This window comes from Sceloporus occidentalis, unplaced genomic scaffold, assembly GCF_023333645.1.
Source record: "Sceloporus occidentalis isolate IW3139 unplaced genomic scaffold, rSceOcc1.0.p SCAF_474, whole genome shotgun sequence".
Taxonomy (NCBI): domain Eukaryota; kingdom Metazoa; phylum Chordata; class Lepidosauria; order Squamata; family Phrynosomatidae; genus Sceloporus; species Sceloporus occidentalis.
In genome coordinates, this window is record NW_028317454.1 from 97,197 (window position 1) to 117,267 (window position 20,071).

General features: G+C 38.6%; 1 protein-coding gene across 1 annotated transcript in view; it reads right to left on the reverse strand.

Annotated features, from left to right (window-relative positions):
• The window catches only part of LOC149271682 (mitogen-activated protein kinase kinase kinase 5-like), a 93,635-nt gene extending 75,074 nt beyond the window's left edge, over positions 1-18,561 (reverse strand). Inside the window, exon 1 of the mRNA XM_089507206.1 lies at positions 18,168-18,561. Coding sequence (XP_089363332.1) covers positions 18,168-18,561 — 394 coding nt within the window. The remainder of the gene's footprint in view (positions 1-18,167) is intronic.
• Between the last annotated feature and the right edge of the window lie 1,510 nt (positions 18,562-20,071).

A 20,071-nucleotide genomic window follows, 5' to 3' on the forward strand; every position in this document is an offset into this window, starting at 1 on the left:
GATAATAATGACAATCTTGAACTACATATCCATCACAAGTACAATTAACTACAGTCTAACCGAAATGTGGATAGGTCATTTTATGTTTGCCAGTAATGAATACAGACATTACCATTTTTACATGTTTTCCAATTTGTGCTGGAATTAGCAGCATTTAGGAGATTTGACCATATACAAGATAGGCCAGAATTAACGAATGGTTTTATAGTGCTGGGGATACTTTATAACCTCTAACTATTTGGCCACAGGCCTTATCATGGACCAAGGACACATTATAGTAGATGCTTTTGACCCTAATTTGCTTCTGGGAATCTGCTGGAAATGAAGATTCTTTATTTGGGAGTAGATATGAACTATTATTTAGAAGATACTGTAAGGCACTCAATTCCTATAACCAAGCCACTACCATAAATATTTTGTCTCATGTGGTATGAAATAGGACTAGATTCTTAGCTAAAGGGGACCCCCTCCAAGCCCTGAGATTTGGCAATAGGAAACCAAGAGTTGTCAATCAGCCTTTCTCTGTACACGTCAAAAGAGCGATACAAACCCATACATTTAGTTCCTCTGCAAGAGTTACACATTGTTAAGCAAATGTTGAGTGAGTCCAAATTATGGTGCATACACCAGACATTTTGGATTTGGATTTTTACCCAAGAACCATTAGTTATGTGCGCCAAAGGTCATGTGAGCTTAAATAAATTAGAATAGGAGTTGTAATATTAGCATTGTAGTTTAAAGAGACTCCATTAATGGCTTCGATCGCCATTTGCTTTAGGTAATGTAGTAAGAAGTGTAGCTAAGGGGCTAAAGGGCAAGTCTTTTACTGAGAAGGTTTGTATATAGTGTCTTGAAAAATGAGAAACATGGGAAATATACTACACTTTTTGGAACACAAGATGTTTCTAGTAATAACAGAAATTAGATTTAACAACCTTGTTTTAAACAATATTTAACTGCTGTATGGTTACATTTAAAATGACATAGCAATATCTTTGAACACTACACAAAAAAACTTGTGCCATATATAAAAGAAAAAAATTCAGTACTTAACAGCTGTTACGTAAATCTCTTTAGACATCTGAAGATTAATATTATGAGTGAAAAAAGGACACTTGGAAAAACCTTCTTGAAGATGTACAAAACAACAAAATGTCATAATCACTGCATCAGAAAGCCCCAAAGAGAACAAAAATGAACATCCACGCCGTCATTCGAGGTGACAGCTAGAAATTAATTAAAAAAGCAAATTGAAAAGTAACATGATACTTACTGGGAAAAAAGTTTTGTGAAAAACACATAATTGGGAAAAAAAACAGAAACAAAGCAAAGCAAAATGTAATCTTAAAGTGAATCCTAAACCGTTAGGTTGCCCAGCTAAACATATGAGAACAGCTATTTTCCAATTAGATTTAATACATTTTTAGCTGGGATGATATAGGCAAGCTGAAATTCTCCAATGGATTAACCACTTAAACATACCCCCCGACACACCAACATAACAGGTGTACAAACGGCAACACCTTTGTCGGGGTGTGTATAGTGCCTAGAGGGGGGTCTGACCGCGTCAGAAGTGATCAGCAAGCATTGCCAGTGTTCATGGATAGACCCTCTGGGAACCTTAATATTGCCTCCTGCAGTGTCAGTACTGACACTACCAGCAGAGAATGCCCAAACTTCAGGCATTCTCTGTTATTCTGGTTGTACTGGCGGGCTGAGCCGTTACATTATATTGGTCAGCAGGAAGCTACTGCTGATCATAGGACATACTATTATGTCCTAGGTCATCAACAGTAGGGCCTGTTTATAGTATAGTATATCCTAAGGGACACAAATAGGTTAAATATACATTATTATTACGATTTAAAAGGGAATTGTTGCAGTTACAGATTTTAGCATAACCATTTTTTTGTCAGTGCCTGTGTAATAAAATGGCAGTTTATTGTCCCTGCTGCCCACACTGAACAAGAATGCATATTAAAGTACTATGTGTATACTTTGGCATTCATTCTTAAAAATGTCATTAATAAAAGCACTGTAGCTACCTTGCATTTGCTCTCCTTCCCACAGTCTAATTTTTCTTGCCTCTGATTGGTGCCCCTCTACCCCCATTCTTTTACATATTTCAAGGCCTGGAAGGGTTCTAGTATATTAGTTAATATTGACATTTTTAAACTTAACACCAGTGCGCTTAACACATGCACAGTCTTCCACTGCACACTGACACCCACATACAACCTAACATTGTACATGGACACACACATAGTCTAACATGGTGCATTGACACACACAGTCTATCATTGTACGTTGTCACACTGCACACTGGCGCGCACACACATTCTTTTTCCACCTAGCTACCTTCACTGCACAGAGCCTTTCTTCTGAGCAGCGAGTATGACCTGCTGTGCTACTGCTGGGTCCCGAAACATCTACATATTACAGTGCTTTGTAGGAGCTGTAGTGCACTGCTTCCTCAGTGACCCTGGTTTTGTGAGACGTTTGGCTGTTTGAAACACCCAAACACATTCCTGGCACATGATATACTTATTTTTTTTAAGGAATTCTCATAAAGTTCTTGCATAATAAATTGTTACACTTGTGTGATTATGTTACAACATTAACCATGCATTATATATAGCAGCTCTTCCAGTTACAAGACAAAATGTGTCAAAAAATGTGGGATGAATAAAGAATGATGTAATGTTGTGTAAACACATTGCTAGTAGAACACGAGGCTGGCTTCGAGTATGACTCAGCGAGTATCATGAATTAGTCACGCTGACCACTGCTAATGACTCTCCCCCTCCGGCTCTGATAACATGCCAAAAGTCAGCATGTAATAAGCAGTATAATTAACGCCGCACAATCCACTTACTATCAACTATTATTGAAGGCGCAGTCATGCTCAGAATCTTTTTCAGGCATAAGCAAACTGTTTCATTAAGAAACATTATTAGAGACCACAGGGAGGCTATAAGGATTAAACTTAATAGGTGTGGTTTCTTCAATGATAGTGTGATTAAAAAGGAGAACTAAATAAATACTAATAAAAAAATACAACATTTGTTATACAGTTTACTTTACAGTATGCGTTTTGGGGTCAGGACACATTTTCCCGCACGGGAGGCGATTTTATGTTACAGAATACATTTAAGGTACAACCTTAGAAAAACAGCTTACACTTTACCTAGGGAAAGCTATATACTTTATTTTTCAGGTTAAAATGTAGTTACCTAGTTTAAAGCAAACTGTAAATCACATTACATGATGTAGCCGTAAAAATACCACCTCCCCCTAACAAAAAAACAATATTGTTTTCCCACACCAAGTAGTAAAAGTAACTAAAACACAAAATATTTATTAAAAACATCCGTCTCTCTAAGTAGGGTTCAGAGTGCTGGCAACACAATCTGTAGGAGATGTTCTGTAAACCACGATAGACCTGATGCATCACACAACTGTAATCACTCGACAGAAACCAAACCAGACATACATTCGTATCCTGTCAAAACAAAGGATGAAAAAATAGCAAACCCACTAAGAGTCAAACTGGAAATGTGTCAGCATTCATCTGATGAATGCTACAGTCTGTCCTAAAGGAGGACATTAATCTCCGCAATTCATGTGCCTTCTACTTCATCTTTTGAGCGTCACTACTATAGTTTCGGGCAATAAGAATTTTGGGGCCATACCTGTGTGTCCCTCTTTGTGGGAAGATTGAACGCCTTGCACTTAACAGATGTTTGAGGTCCCAAGAAAAAGCATTAATGGAGCGTTTCCGTGACAACATTTTAAAGAGAACAATTAGTACTCCAGCTCATCAAGGACTTATAGGGTCATCATTGGTGTCATTCGAGTGGGAACTTTAAAGGGACACTCCAGCAATCATATTCACTTTAATGAATGGTTCTTTTAAATTCTAAGCACATGCATTTGCTCTTTATCCACCCCACAGCTAAAAATCATGAAGGAAATGTGTTTGGCATACACGTGATATACTACATACAGTCGGCTCTGGCTCCATGGCTTGAAAATGCATGTGTATGTGTGGAAAGCGCTCCCATTGATTTCAGACAGGCAATCAGTGGCTAGAAAAGCCACAATGGAGGAGGAGGGCAGCTCCTGCCGCAGAGCTGCCATGTCTGTGTCAGGTAAGTGCCTTTTTCATTGTCCCTATAACTTTAACTGTAATGAAACTTTATGATACTTTATCTTACAGAGTACAAATAAAAGAGTAACTATCTGCACAAAGGAGGAACAGACTCCAATCTGACTCACATGCCTCCACTCTCGTGCTTTGGCACAAATAAAGACCATTCAATTAACTGACGTAGATGGGAAGCCCGCCAATAAAGCTCTATGTTTGGCAAACCCAGACCGCCGTGCGGTTTATGTTTCATCAAGTGAGATAAGGCTAATCTAGGGGACCATCTCCCCTAAATAGATTTGGTAAAAACTTTCTGACAAGCTTTAAAAAAAAGGACTTCGGTATAAAAATTGGAAGCGCTTGTAGTAAAAACAAAAAACGGGGGAGGATATTCATTTTAATTACACTAATATGACCTAACCACGAAATATGTGGTACTGCCCATTTACGCAAGTCGGTCCCCACGGTGGTAAGTAGAGCCTGAAAATTCAAGGGAAAGAGTTGCTTGGAGTCAGCCTAAATCCAAATACCTAAATATTGTATGGCAGATTTACACCAACGAAAAGGCAAGCTATTAGTAAGGTTAGTCTGCACCTCCGTCGGAATATCAACGCCAAGGATCTCTGACTTTTGCAGATTGATTTTATAATTAGAAAGGGCATTAAATACGTCCAACTCCTCAATAATATATGACAACGAAGATTCAGGGTCAGCCGTAATACACATCATATCATCAGCATAAATTGCGAGCTTATGCGTGACCTCACCAATCTGAACCCCCAAAATATTATGATTGGCTCTGAGTGCACAGGCAAGCGGCTCCATGATTAAATAAACAAGAGAGGTGAAAGGGGACAACCCTGATGGTTTGGGGGTCCAAAGAAGCACCTGTTGCCAAAAGGTTAAATAAGGTAACAAGGTGGGGGCCCAAAACTGGAAAGAAATGCCGATAACAAATTATGGTAAAGCCATCAGGACCAGGACATTTACCAGCGGTCATTACTTTCAGTGCCGCATCAATCTCGCTAAGAGAAATAGGTGTATCCAAACAATCCCTAGCCTCCGCAATCAAACTCCTTGGCAAGTGTTAAGATAAATAATCATCCACCAATTCAAAATATGAAGCGTTAGTATCTGGCAGGGAGGGAAGATTTTAGAGCTTTGTATAAAAGTTGTGGAAGCACCTGGCAATTTCATCTGAAGTATGTACTATATATCCCTCTGAATTCCTAATTTTAGGAATAAATGTTGCTGCCCGTTTGGCTCTAAAAGCCCTTGCCAGCAATTTGCCCGGCTTATCCCCCATTTCATAAAATAGCTTACTTGTCCCTGAGAGCCTGCAATTGAGGAAGGATCGTCGCATCTAAAGGGTGCGCTTATATACATTTTTTATGTTATCTTGGTTTATTTAGTGTACTGAACGATAAAATATTGAATTTGGGCAGGCTGACATGTTTAAACCAGTATGTATCACATACCAAGTGAATGTATAGTTAATATCAATAAGTGTCTGTCATATTAAAAGCCTATAGTTTGGTTTTCACGCAGACAGTATTCTTAAAGATTCACAATGAGACCTTGTTACAACAGAAAGGTTTGAGAATACTTCTAATCTAAGCCATTTAGATGATATGTTATGTCACTCTCATAGGAGTGTAGTTTTTAAGTTCCTTGTTGTAGACTTGGCTGACGCCTTATGTAATTAACTGTAATCAGCGGCAGGGCAATTAAACTGAAAGCTACACATAACGGGATGGCTCTAAGTATTCTCACAGACAGACAGAGCTAAAGTATTACCCAGCAGAGTGATAAATAGAAAGAAAGCTTTTTATGAAAATATGAAAGCAAATGAGCAGTTTATAGGTTTGTACAACATCAGATCCCACTCACAGAGGGGCATTCTCAGACTTATAAGGTAGTTTTCACCTCTAGCTAAGCAGTTCCACCCATGTGATGACTGTGTCTATGTCTGTGGATAGGTATTACAAAAGGACACTTGTCAAATCATTATACATAATAAGTAAAAACCCACAATACTACATGGCTGATTGACTGGTGAAACATAGTAGTGTTATTATGTTTACTTCCTATTTTTTACAGGATGGAAATATGGCAGGTCTAATACTATTGAGATTAAAAAGGGACGTTGAGCTCCTCATACTACATAAGTAATGCTGAGAGGAACCTGTAAATAGGCGAGGATCTGCAAATTTAGGTTCTACAGACTTAAGCCTTAAAGGCAGGTCTGGACATATGCTGAGAAAGTGTAATCGTCTCTCATCATCTAATTTATTGTAATCTTATTTTAAGTTTTTTGTGGACATAATAAAAAACAAATTGGTTGTTAACTTGAACATACATTTCCCTATACCTCGTCTTAAGCGTTCTCTAAGGCTTCCTTTTCATCCTTTCCTGTCTTCACCCAATATACAACCAGACCCATTACATTAAGCTTATATAGAATGAAAGAAAGCTGTCAACAAGGAATTCCCGAAACAAAGGGTGTGTTTCTTACAAGAGATAGATGGTATATACAGTTTTTAAACTGAATTCGACAGAATACACTTAATAAAACAAAAATCTTCTTTGACCCCTTGACGGTTTTCCCCAGCACACAAGTTTTCTGGCTATTTTAACCCACGGCAGGTTAAAGCTCTGACATTTCCTGAATACTGCTCAGCTAAATTCTCACAGACTTAAATCGGAACCCACAGTAAAAGCTTTCAATCTGGATTAGTGGTTACCTGCTACTAACAGCTAGCTCCTGTCTTATGTTGCCTAAATATTGACCCTCAATGTTTTAAAAAGGTTTGGGTGTTTTCTCAAAACAATTTCTGTAAAAAATGTTTTTCATTTACTTGATAAAAGCGTAGATATTTGTGTTAGCATTACACAATAAAATATAAGCTGTTAAACATCACTGATGACCTGTTTTTATGATGTATATCATCCATAAATATACATATAATTAATTGAATGTCTTAAGCCCCTGTTAGTAGGCTGAAATGGAAAGAGCTGATTGTTACATTCCAACCCGATTGCCTCAAAAAAACACAATTCCGTTTCAGTGCAAATGGCTAATTGTGGTGCATTCAGTAGAAACATTCTATAATCCATTACGGTGATTACTGCAATTGCAGCACATTGGCCAAGATTTTTTTTTTATTGGTATGATCTCCCATTATTTAGGCCAACTGTTGTGTTCTACAACAGACCTCTCCCTCCCCACAAAAGGTCACTTAATACGGTATATACTAATGAATGAAGAGTTGAAAACAAATAACACATCTTTTCCGCTTGTATAAATACTTCTAGTACAGTTCACGTCTGATTAGGTGCACTGTTGAGAAGTCTGGTTTTCTAGATATAGATGCTTCCTTAACTCAATCACCGTTGGAAGTGAAATTCCTTCTGTGCATTGTTAATTGTGAAGTATTATTGTGAAGGCTAACCGATTGCTTTATTAAAATACACAAATTAAATTTTACATTCATTTAAGGCCTACATTTGACAATATCCTAAACACAATTTATTTGAGAAAAAAAACAATTATACCAAAAACTTTGTTTTTTTAATACCGGTATTAGTTATGTTAAGCTGTCACGCACAGTTTTAAGCTACTATTGTCTCTAGCATCATTCATACGTCATGTTGACAGTCTAGCTTTTACAAACCTTGTCTCATGGGCTGTGAAAGGGTGTTTACCCTTCCATTACTGACATAAACCAATGTAAGGCATTGGTTCCACCCATGTGTGTCATAAGCTAACTGCTGCCACAGATCAATTTCAGTATATCAGTTTGGTCAAAAGTAACATGAGCCAAAACCTATTCGAAAATAATGGCCCTAAATGTATAAAATCTAAAACCTGTTAAACAGGTTTATGAGTGAAGAGCCACTTGACAGCCCTAATACCATAAAAGCAACAGACCATGTAAAATAAACAGAAACAATTGTCTAAAATTGTCTAAAAATGAGAGGGGAATTTAAGAAAAGCAATTTGAATGCAGAGTTAATATTATTATTTGTTTAGAGGGTCACATGGCAACAAATACACATCATATATATATTTTGCCCTCCTAATTATTGTTCTTTTACCAATGCGCCCACGTTACATGACCCTTTTGTAGTAGCAGTAGCAGTGCTGTAGCATACAGGGAGAGTGCGAGCTGCAGTGAGGAGTCTGCAAGAGGTAGGAAGGGAAGGGTGTGCTGTGTGAACTGCAGTGGTGATGGAAGAAAGGCCATGTTTGTATCTATGTGTAAGTGAATAGGGTTAGAGTTAGTGTGTGGTACTACATGGCGGTAGTGTATGTTTGTTATGTATGGATTTAGTGTGGATGAGTGTGTGTTATTATATGTTGTTAATGTTTGTGAGCGTTTGCTTGTGTGTGTTAGGTACTGTATGACTGCGTGTTAGCATATGGTGTCAGCATTTGTGTGTGGGTATTAGAGTATGGTGCTAACTTGAGTGTAAGTGGGTGTTGATGTTTTGGATAGTTCCCGACCCCCAGCTCCTTTTCTTGCAGAAGATACCTTTGGCTAAACACATCTTCTACAGAAGTGTGTATACATAAAGTTCTTTAAAGTGCTTAAAGATTTTCAGGATGAATGCGTAATTAAATGTGCATTTCAATGGGATCGCTTCCCTGCCTTTTTGGCACTGAAGTTTCCCATTTCAAAGGGTTTCATTGAACCACACGAGAATACCAGTAAATACTCAAGGTGATATATTTGGGTAACACCCTGATGATTATAACCTCTCCTAACTTTTGCTAACATTATTCTGACTTCTAAATTCTACAAATATTTGTCAATTCTGCCCCAAAACGACTACTTGATTAAATAATTTAAAAAAGTCAAAAAGCTGGACCCTAATAATCCTTGACATTTTCCTTAGCATATTCAAACAACAGGAAAGTCATAACATTTTCTATGATCGTGAAACAGCATGTGTTTCAAAAGCGAAAAGTCAAAAATATCATGTAGTCAATAAAGGTCTTTCAAACCTCTGCGTATACCTGCTTAGCAAGCTCATTAGGTTTGAATCTAGGTTACGTTTAATTACATACAAACATTAACATTAATGGGTTTTAAAAAATATATTCTAATCGCACAGGACATCAAATTTTGGTTAACATATTATAAATTATAAACTTGTTGCTGTTTCAGGATTTAGGTATTACCAACGTAGTTCCCACACAGCAATAGTAAAATATTTTACAAGTCCTCTATAAATGTACTGTTCCACAACAGACACCCTTTTTTCAACACAAAGGAATTCTTAGAATTCAGGCAGCCACGTTACCAAAGATTGGTTCTACATTACCTTGTAAAGACATAGAGATTTTTATTCTATGTAAGGTGCAGGAGCTGGGACGGAGATTCCATACACTCTACATATAGCATAATACTACTTGCACTAGAATATGTAATTTAGTAACTTAATCTTGTTTGACAGGGACTGGATATTATTAGGCAATACAGATATACCCATAGTATGTCCTATACTCTTACTTTCCATTATATATTAAATATAATGTTGCTGACAGCCTCCTACAACTAATACTTTATATGTACTTTAATATGCCTTCTTTAAATATTGTTAAAAAAAATTAAATATACTGCAGGATCCCTCCTCCTCCGTGATTGAAAGATTTAAATAAATGAATATGGGCAGTATCACGGCCTCCCCTGGGTCTCTGCCGCCCAGTCCTGCTCAACAAATAGCGGCAGGTACCTGGGGTCATGGTCTTGTTCTTCCTGCATTGAAGCTGTGCACAGCATGGCTGTTCTTACCTTCCCCCTCCATGCTGCTGGTCCACAGTGGTGAATATCCTTCCCCTGATGGCTTGCACGCGCTACTTAAAGATTTAAGGAGCAACACTTATTACTGCCTTCTCCTGAGTCCTGCACCAGTTTCCAGTTCTTTGCCTTGACCACAAGTTGTCTAATCCAACTGTGTAGTCACCAATGGATCCTGAATTGTGTACCAGACCTCTGCCTTGCCTTGATCTTTGTTTCTGTCTTATTCCTTTGTACTAACATCTCAAGTCATTCTCCAATGTACCCGAGCTCTGCCTGCCTCGACTAAGATTCTGCTTTGTCCCTTTTACACTAAGTTCATGCTATTCATGTGCTGCGTTTTGCCCATCAGGAGATTCCAGCTCTGCATTGTGGATCCATACTCCTATACCTATATGGAATGACAGGGGGATTCTTTAGAAAGAGGGACAACGTGTTAATTTACACATAAAGTGAATATGATTGCTGGAGTGTCCCTTTAATAGAAGGTAAAAACACTCTAGTTTACAGATTTTTCAGACCAGATATTCATACTAATACTTCTGGCATTATATCTGAGAATGTATTCACAACTGGTGGCCAGCTCACATGCCATCATGAAATTAAGAAAGCCAGGTTAATTATTTCCTTACTTATTCAAAACTGCAGAATATTGTGGCGCTATATAAATAAATAAATAAATAGTAATAATAGTATAATTACATATGTTTCAAGTGGACTGCTTTTAAAAAGTTAGCGTAGAACCCTGAATGCAAAACATAATTTCTTATTCTTAAAATTAGGTGTACAAGGTCATTGGTAAAATTTTGCTTTCCATGTGAAAATACCTTTTGTGGTTATTTTAGATATACAGTATCCGCCAGCATGTCGTTTCTTGCAATAAATCCACAAAGAGCAAAACTACTTCACATTAAAAATAATGCAGATGAACTCTAGATTGAGTACGTAGACATTCAACAACAACTTCGGATTTTTTGCCTGCATGTGAGAATGTGAGATTGAGTGCTAAATGCTTGTTGGCCATCGTTTAGTCTGTGAGGCTCCTCGTGCTGTGTCAGGCTAAAGGAATCAACTCAATTCAGCTACAACACATCAAGTCCTATGTACTTATTGATGTTGGTGGATGCCTGGGGAATAGTGAATCAACTCTATCCCATACTAGCTAAGCAGAACCCTATAGGGCAGGAATTGATAAGGATTTGCAAATATGAAATGATCAAGTGATGTTTAGGATCCCATTATAGCCTAACACAGCAACCACATTAGCAAATGTTCCATGGTACTAGGATTTCTCCAACACATAACCAAACAAGTGCATCACTTGGCAACATGGTATTTATCATCTGTTGAGCTTTCAGCTCTCAAAACTTGGTTACGCATTCCTGATTTAAAGACTTTTTGTGTCCTGCTATATGGGGATTGTTGAAATTATCAATCGGGTGAGACCATCTGCATACCTCCACACAGGGCTGGCCTTTGGGGTGTGCGACCTGTGCGACCGCACAGAGCGCCACACTCCAGGGGGCGCCGCCGCCACCGTAGCGTACCGCTGCCGCCAGCAGCGTACCTAGCGGGGGGGGGGGGCGAGCGGCACCCCTCCAGAGACAGACAGTAATGTCCGCCGCTGGATGAGCAGGCTCGCAAGGGAGCGGTATCGGAGGTCTTTAACAGACCTCCGGCTCCCTTGAGTGATTTTAAGCCGGTTCAAGGATCTCCCTTGAACCCGGCTTAACATCACTCAAGGGAGCCGGAGGTCTGTTAAAGACCTCCGATACCGCTCCCTTGTGATCCGCGCGGCAACAGCTGCTGTGCGCCGGGGTTTGTTGTCAGATCCCGGCGCACAACACTGAAGCCGCGCCCACCGCTGTCCGTGCCCTCTGACCCGGAAGAAGACAGAAGAACTGAAGAAGAAGAACGAAGAGGAGGAAAAGGAGCTGTAAGGAGAAAAGAGGAAAGGTAGGAAAGCATTCAGTGAGAGTGGATTGGTATGTGTGTGGATTGGTATATATGTGTGGATTAGTGTATATGTGTGGATTGGTATATATGTGTGGATTGGTATATGTGTGTGGATTAGTGTATATGTGTGGATTGGTATATATGTGTGGATTGGTATATATGTGTGGATTGGTATATATGTGTGGATTGGTATATATGTGTGGATTGGTATATGTGTGTGGATTAGTGTATATGTGTGGATTGGAATATATGTGTGGATTGGTATATATGTGTGGATTGGTATATATGTGTGGATTGGTATATATGTGTGGATTGGTATATATGTGTGGATTGGTATACGTGTGGATTGGTATACGTGTGGATTGGTATACGTGTGGATTGGTATACGTGTGGATTGGTATACGTGTGGATTGGTATACGTGTGGATTGGTATACGTCTGGATTGGTATGTGTGTGGATTGGTATGTGTGTGGATTGGTATGTATGTGTGGATTGGTATGTGTGGATTGGTATATATGTGTGGATTGGTATATATGTGTGGATTGGTATATATGTGTGGATTGGTATACGTGTGGATTGGTATACGTGTGGATTGGTATACGTGTGGATTGGTATACGTGTGGATTAGTATATGTGTGGATTGGTATATATGTGTGGATTGGTATATATGTGTGGATTGGTATATATGTGTGGATTGGTATATATGTGTGGATTGGTATATATGTGTGGATTGGTATATGTGTGTGGATTAGTGTATATGTGTGGATTGGTATATATGTGTGGATTGGAATATATGTGTGGATTGGTATATATGTGTGGATTGGTATATATGTGTGGATTGGTATATATGTGTGGATTGGTATATATGTGTGGATTGGTATATGTGTGTGGATTAGTGTATATGTGTGGATTGGTATATATGTGTGGATTGGAATATATGTGTGGATTGGTATATATGTGTGGATTGGTATATATGTGTGGATTGGTATATATGTGTGGATTGGTATATATGTGTGGATTGGTATATATGTGTGGATTGGTATATGTGTGTGGATTAGTGTATATGTGTGGATTGGTATATATGTGTGGATTGGAATATATGTGTGGATTGGTATATATGTGTGGATTGGTATATATGTGTGGATTAGTGTATATGTGTGGATTGGTATATATGTGTGGATTGGTATATATGTGTGGATTGGTATACGTGTGGATTGGTATACGTGTGGATTGGTATACGTGTGGATTGGTATACGTGTGGATTGGTATACGTGTGGATTGGTATACGTCTGGATTGGTATGTGTGTGGATTGGTATGTGTGTGGATTGGTATGTGTGTGGATTGGTATGTATGTGTGGATTGGTATGTGTGGATTGGTATATATGTGTGGATTAGTGTATACGTGTGGATTGGTATATATGTGTGGATTGGTATATATGTGTGGATTGGTATACGTGTGGATTGGTATACGTGTGGATTGGTATACGTGTGGATTGGTATACGTGTGGATTAGTATATGTGTGGATTGGTAAGTGTGTGAGAGTGATGGGTGTTATGCTGTACCATTTCCAATGTCTTTTTCATGATCTAATTATGCTCTAAAAGTACATCATAACTCCCATCATTCTATACTGTTCCATCCAGTGGCAGAGCTGGGAGGCAGAGGCCTTGCACCCCCACCGCAGGACTCCTGAAAGGTAAGTGAACTTCAAAGAGGGAAAGGGTAGATAGTTAGGAGGGCGTATATAGGGAGAAGGGAGTGAGACAGGGGAAAGGGGGTAGATAGGGAGAAGGGATTGAGAAGGGGTAGATACGGCAGAAGAGAGTGAGAAGGGGTAGATAGGGCAATCATACTCCTATCATGCCAAGTCTGCGAGTAAATCCTGGAATCTGGGTATGCCTGGGCATGATAGGAATGTGATTGCTGTTAATCATATATATATATGATATATATAGACTTGAAAACCGAAGTTGTTTGTGTGGTTATTTGGAAAGTCCCTGGAGTGCCGGTAACTATTTTTGGACTTGTTTGTAACTTTGTTACAAGTTTTTATTCCTTTCTTTTTTTGGGATGGGGGGGCGCCAGAGGAGTAGTCCGCACAGGGCGCCAGAACACCTAAGGCCGGCTTTGCCTCCACACAGTCTCTTGGCTAATGCAAAGCCTTATATATATATTTGCAGTCTTTCTACATACAAAAAATGTCCTTGATGACCAAAAGTCAGGAGTAGGGAGGCTGCCTGAGAACTACTAAGGAGAAGTACTACATTTACTTTATTTAACTTCACAGTTAAATTATATTCATAATTTTCACAGTACGTTTAGGTAATATAGAAAATACAGATACCGGTAATTTTATTGATTTATTTCTGTCTGCATTATGCTGGAATACGTTATCATTCCTATTAAAGTATTTTATATACTATATTGGAATGAAGCAGACTCCTGGAATTATTTACTGTTACTTACTGTGTTGGTGTATATGCCTGGTTGGGTGAAATACAATGGCAGAAGACTGCACTCACAGCAGAAGGTATGAGGATCACAGCAAAAGTGCGATCATGACTTTACACAAAACACCTTCAGCCTTCTGAGAATTGCCTAAATTTCTTTTTCACAAAGCCAAAGACTTTAAACATTTAAATGTTGCTAGGCAGGGTTACTAATTCCACTCTAGTAACCCTGCTAAAGTATTAGGCTACGTACAAAGAAACACTCCAGGACCAAATAAATACTGTAGATGGCACCTATTGGTGCAAATTATGGTCCTTTTACACAGAATAAATTACAGTTTCTAAGAAAACAGATACATCATTTTGATGGGTTAGATATTTACTGCTAAAAGAGCACTTGATTAATGTGCTGTTGTTTGAGCTGATTGCCCAGATTCACACCCTTCCCTAAGGTAGAAAAAAGTGCTTCTCGTAATTGCGTGAGACCAGAAAATGCAGGAAAATTTACATTGCAAACAAATATAATCACTACAAGATAAGGCAGTACCCAACCTTTTCTTGTGGTGGCTGGTCCAGTTTACCAGTTACAATAGTGTGGGTACATATTCTTTTTGTTAAATTGTAATTCTGCATAAAGGCCAGACTCATTTATATTTTTTCTTTTTCTTGGGTAGCATGAGTGACGCTGGTACCGTATCACCCAAACAAAATCATCGGCTGGTAACAAGCTTTATGCCTCTGCTACACACAATAAATGGAATAAAAAAGGGATGTTTTCTCCTTTCTTAAGTGAATGCTTCTGTGAAGTTGAGTTTAAAGTTCTATTATAACTCCATCACATCCACTCTTGAAAGCCTAACTAAAAAGTAGCAATCTATTTGCTTTGTATAAACATTAACCAAAAATACAGCTAATGGGAGTATGTCAAAAGATAACCACATACATGGCTGTTTTGGAGAGGGGCTTTTCAAAGAATATATTCCCTGATTATCTAGGCAACACAAGTGGACTTGTTTATGGTGATTAACTTCCCAAGAAGACCTTTCTTAGGAAAGGAATATGTAAACCCAAAAATATCAGCAATATGCACTTTGAATTCTGACTCATTATTGAATATTCAAGGAAATGAAACCACTTTTGGTATTTGGCAAGGAGGGCGATCGTAAAGAAACTGCTGTGCAAATGGTTCACAATGCTCCTGACGGAAGAACTATAGTTGGGCAATGTTCATGCATTATTCAATTTCTTCGATAATTGTTAGTCACACATGACCCTGGAATTGGTATTTTTTTTATACCACTGATGAAGAATAAAATAAAAAATAAAAACTGCTGTGTGATGCTGTCACAGGGGAACACTGTTGATGTTTTGCCCACTACTGGAGGGGTTCAAATGTGATCCCTCTGTGTCTTGTAAAGACTTGTATCATTTGCATATTGTTCATTGTGTTACATACTTTAACTGCTCCATAGCAGCCATAGGACCAGAAAAGCTGGAGAGGAAATAGAAAACATTGGGGCTCGCAAGATGGAGTACTTTAATATTGATAACATTTGTCAACCTGCCTTTACAGGACTTGTGTAAATAGATGACATAAACCACACACATTGTGAATGAATTTATCATGTATCAACTCAATGTCACATATTACATTAGTAGCAAGGCACCTCAGTAGATCTTACAGCAAGTTACACCAGCATTATAAGGATACCACTGTCCATGGTAAGAATCACTGGTGCATTCATTGAGGTTGTTGCCCAAGGCCTGACACACACAGCCTGTGGTAAAGCTGCCAGACAGAATACGCCACTGCCTGGGTGGCACAAAGCCTAGTGCTGCCTACCATTCTGCTGTCCCATATGTAAGGCTCACTGTTCATGGAAAAGACTGATATTGATAAACTATTACTTCTCTATACCTATCAATAAAAGGAAACTAGGTCAGTGACCTACTGTGACCCTTCAGAAAAAAATTGGCGTGGTCAGAAGGTAAAGCTAGTCCATTATGACTCCGAAAACAAAAGCATAGGGGTATTTGCATTTCAGACACAGACATTAGTGCTTTAGGCCACGAGACACATTCTTCCACACAACCTTAAAAAAGGATGAGTTGTGGTGTACAGTAGTAAATGTGGTGTAGTCACCATAGTGACTGATGGAATGTCCCTGCTTATTGCTCCACTTTTAAAACGGTACTAGAGTTGTAGTTTATAAATAACACTCATGGTGTAATAACATAAACAAAGAAATAACGTACATTTGTAGATTTAAACACCATCATCCTGTTATTCTGGATGTATGCTCACAAATATATTTAATATGGTCTAAAATGATACACACCAGAAGTAACATTTTTACAGAGATACAATAAGTATTTTCATTGACGCAGAATTCAGCAGCTTTTTGAGGTTATAAACAGTAACAATCTGTAAACACATTAATGAATGTCATTAATGCTCCTTTATTTTCCCACAGGAGTCCGATCCCAGAATTCATCAAAAAATGTGCTGCTATTTCTAGAGGCAGATCCTGCTCTGAATAGCTTCTAAAAACAGACTCGTATTTTCGGTTCATTGAAATTGCGAAAGCATATTTTTGTTGTCACAGACACTTTTAGATTGCAACATCGTGCTAACATGTATTGTCACACCTACAACTTGATACAAACCAGTTGTGGGTTTACAATATGCCAATACTCCCATTCATATTCACTCTGGCCTATCCTAGGATAGGTGTGCATTGCATGGTAATGTACTGCATTCCTAAAGCCTCATGTACTTTATGTACCACTGACTCAAGGCAGATTTTTTTCCTGCTACATTCCTCACTGCCTTGCAAGAGATCACAACACCACAAGGCAGAAATCACAAGGCTTTCAATTGCCAGAACATCAGGCTCCTTCAGCTGATCTATCATTTTGTATCCAGTTGAATATTTTTAAAAATATAAAAAAAAGATCACATTTTATTTTCTCTGCCTAATTCTGCTACCCACGGTCCAGAGTGTTGCTTTTATGCATTATATTAATTTATAGATCTCAAAGTTACACTTAGAAAGGAAGGTGGGGACATTTTAAAAGTCTCTGCTAATTACACTACAGTGGAATCCCAAGTTTCAAAGCCCTGACTACAACAATATTATCTCACAGAAGATTATATATATATATATATATATATAGATAGAGAGAGAGAGAGAGAGAGAGAGAGAGAGAGAGAGAGAGTAGAGGTTGTAGCCGTATTAGTCCAGTGGTGTCAATATCAAAAACAGATGGAATAAGTATCTTGTGATAATACCTTTTTTATTGGACTATAATTCCCCACTCAGAACATTTATGACCCTCTGGAGGGACACATACTTTTACAACATCTCACCCTCTCTTATCAGATCTGGGTAGTAAGCCCCCCTCCCCTGCCACACAACATTGAATTCTATGTGTCGTTTTGCTCCGAAATGTTTTAGACTTGAGAAAGGGAGAAGAGCTCCCGAAAGCTTGTCATTCCAAAATTCTGTTAGTCCAATAAAAAAGGTATTATCACAAGATACTTATTCCATCTGTTTTTTGAAATATATATATATATTTACATAATGAGTATAATATCTTTCAATATTTCCCAAGACTCGATATTACATTTTAAAGGAGAGTAACAGTGTTTCTCTATAACAGAATAGATGATCAACACTCAAGCTTTCCTCCAAATAACTAATTATCTTAACATGACATAGAATTGTCATTTTTACACTATTTGTGACGTAGTGATACTGTAATCTGCCATAAAACTCCTTCCGTTGAATACATCTGTCTGACTCACCTGCATTGTAGAAGCGATCAAGAACTGCAGTCTCTCCAAAGTCCAGTTTGCCAAAGTGCAAAGCCTCCAGTGCAGCCCCTTGTCTCTCGCACGCCTCCTGCAGGCTGTGCAGAGCAGCATTTTCACAGGCTTGCAGTTCTGAACTGCATTCATTGATCACATAAACCACAGTAATGGTACGGGTATTGCCACTGCTGGTGCCAGTCTGGGGGAAACCCTTGGCACATCTGGAAGGAGCCGCTCCTCCCCCATGAGCACCATGAATGTAATCTTCATGCCAGAAACTACCAGCTGCAGGGAGTCTCCTGCCCCCACTTGCACAACTGCTTGCTGCTACCCCTTGAAACCTGTGTTCCATTTTGTCTTCATACATACAGCACTCCGGCACTGGCATTGGTGACACAGGGACTGAAAAAGAGACCCCTTCACTACTCATCTCTTTTCTCACCAGGAACCAGTTGCAGGTAGGGGAACTTTCTTTAAAGGGCTTCCCTCTTTAGAGATTAGTCTGCATCAGCTTGGTCAAGCCCCACAGGCAGAACAATGTCACCTTCTACAGCCAACTACAATATCCAAGGTCTTCTTCAAATAAAATCCAAAAGTCCAAACGACCCAGCTCCTTCCTCACCTTACAGCACCTGTCCCACCGCTTCCAGTTAAAGTCTCTGCTGTAGTGTCTCAGAATTAGGTAGATCTATAGTGTGATCAGCATGCCATCTATAATAAATATCCATCGATCATTCCTTCTTCACACCTCCTCCTTGAGGTATCGTCTTCAATGCACTAGAAGGAGAGATCAGAAAGTAGTCTGCAAGCCCCTTAAGGCAATGTTTGCAACTATGCAGCCTGTTGCTACATCAGGGAATTGACTGAATTCGAATAGTTTCTTCTCTGATGGCAGTCAGATCCTGCCCACTGGGCGTGTAAATCGTACTCTCCCCAGAACAGCAGTGCAAGAAATTGTTACACAAGACTAAGGAAGAAATTAGAGAACTTCACTCCCCTTACCCCGCCCACTATACTAGTACACGCCTCTTAACCCGTTCACTTCTATTCTTGCCTCATCACAAAAGACACAATTAACATTTTTCACATTCCTTGGTGTGCTTCTTCATTCTCTAAGGAGTGTGATGCTTCACGGTTCCTTTATTTGGTATTTTGGTTGTGCTGTGTTGCATGAATAAAAAAACTGTATTAATTCATGTATTTTATTACAGTTACTGCTGGTTAAGCGAATGCAAACAAAACCATAAAGCTATCCTGCAATCAATACAAGACCAAAGACTGATCAAGTTCTGAATTGCTACATGGGCAGACTAAATGGGCCAAATCTTTTTTTATGTAACATAAAAATGTGATTTACAGAAACAAAAATGTTTGATTATGAATAAATGCTTTATTATTATTATTATTGTGCTTTATTTATATGCCGCCAACAATTAACACAGCGCATCTTTCATTACATATATTCTAAGCCTGTGATAAAACTAGAATTGACAGACTAAGGCATAGTGATACATTAGGTAAAGGGGCTCTCAATCTTACATACTAGATGGAATGTGAGTAGAGAAACATAGTACTGTAGATAGCGCTGCAGGAGTTGTATTAGTGACACATAAACTATGAGGGTTCTAGATGCAAAGACTGTGGATTTTGGAATTTTGAAACGTTTCTTGAATATTGAGAAGGAGGGTGAGAGCAAGAGGTTAAGTCAAGTAGGTGATAATAGAGGAGGACAGCCATAGCCCACGTGAAGAACGTAGAGATCCAGTAGGGTAGCATTTTTTATGCGAGTAGAAATGTATGTGTATTTTTAATTTTTTAATTTATAGTGATCGCTTTTTGAGTGGGATTGTTTGTTATGATATAAATAGGATTTTTCTTTGATTATTTTGTTTTCTACT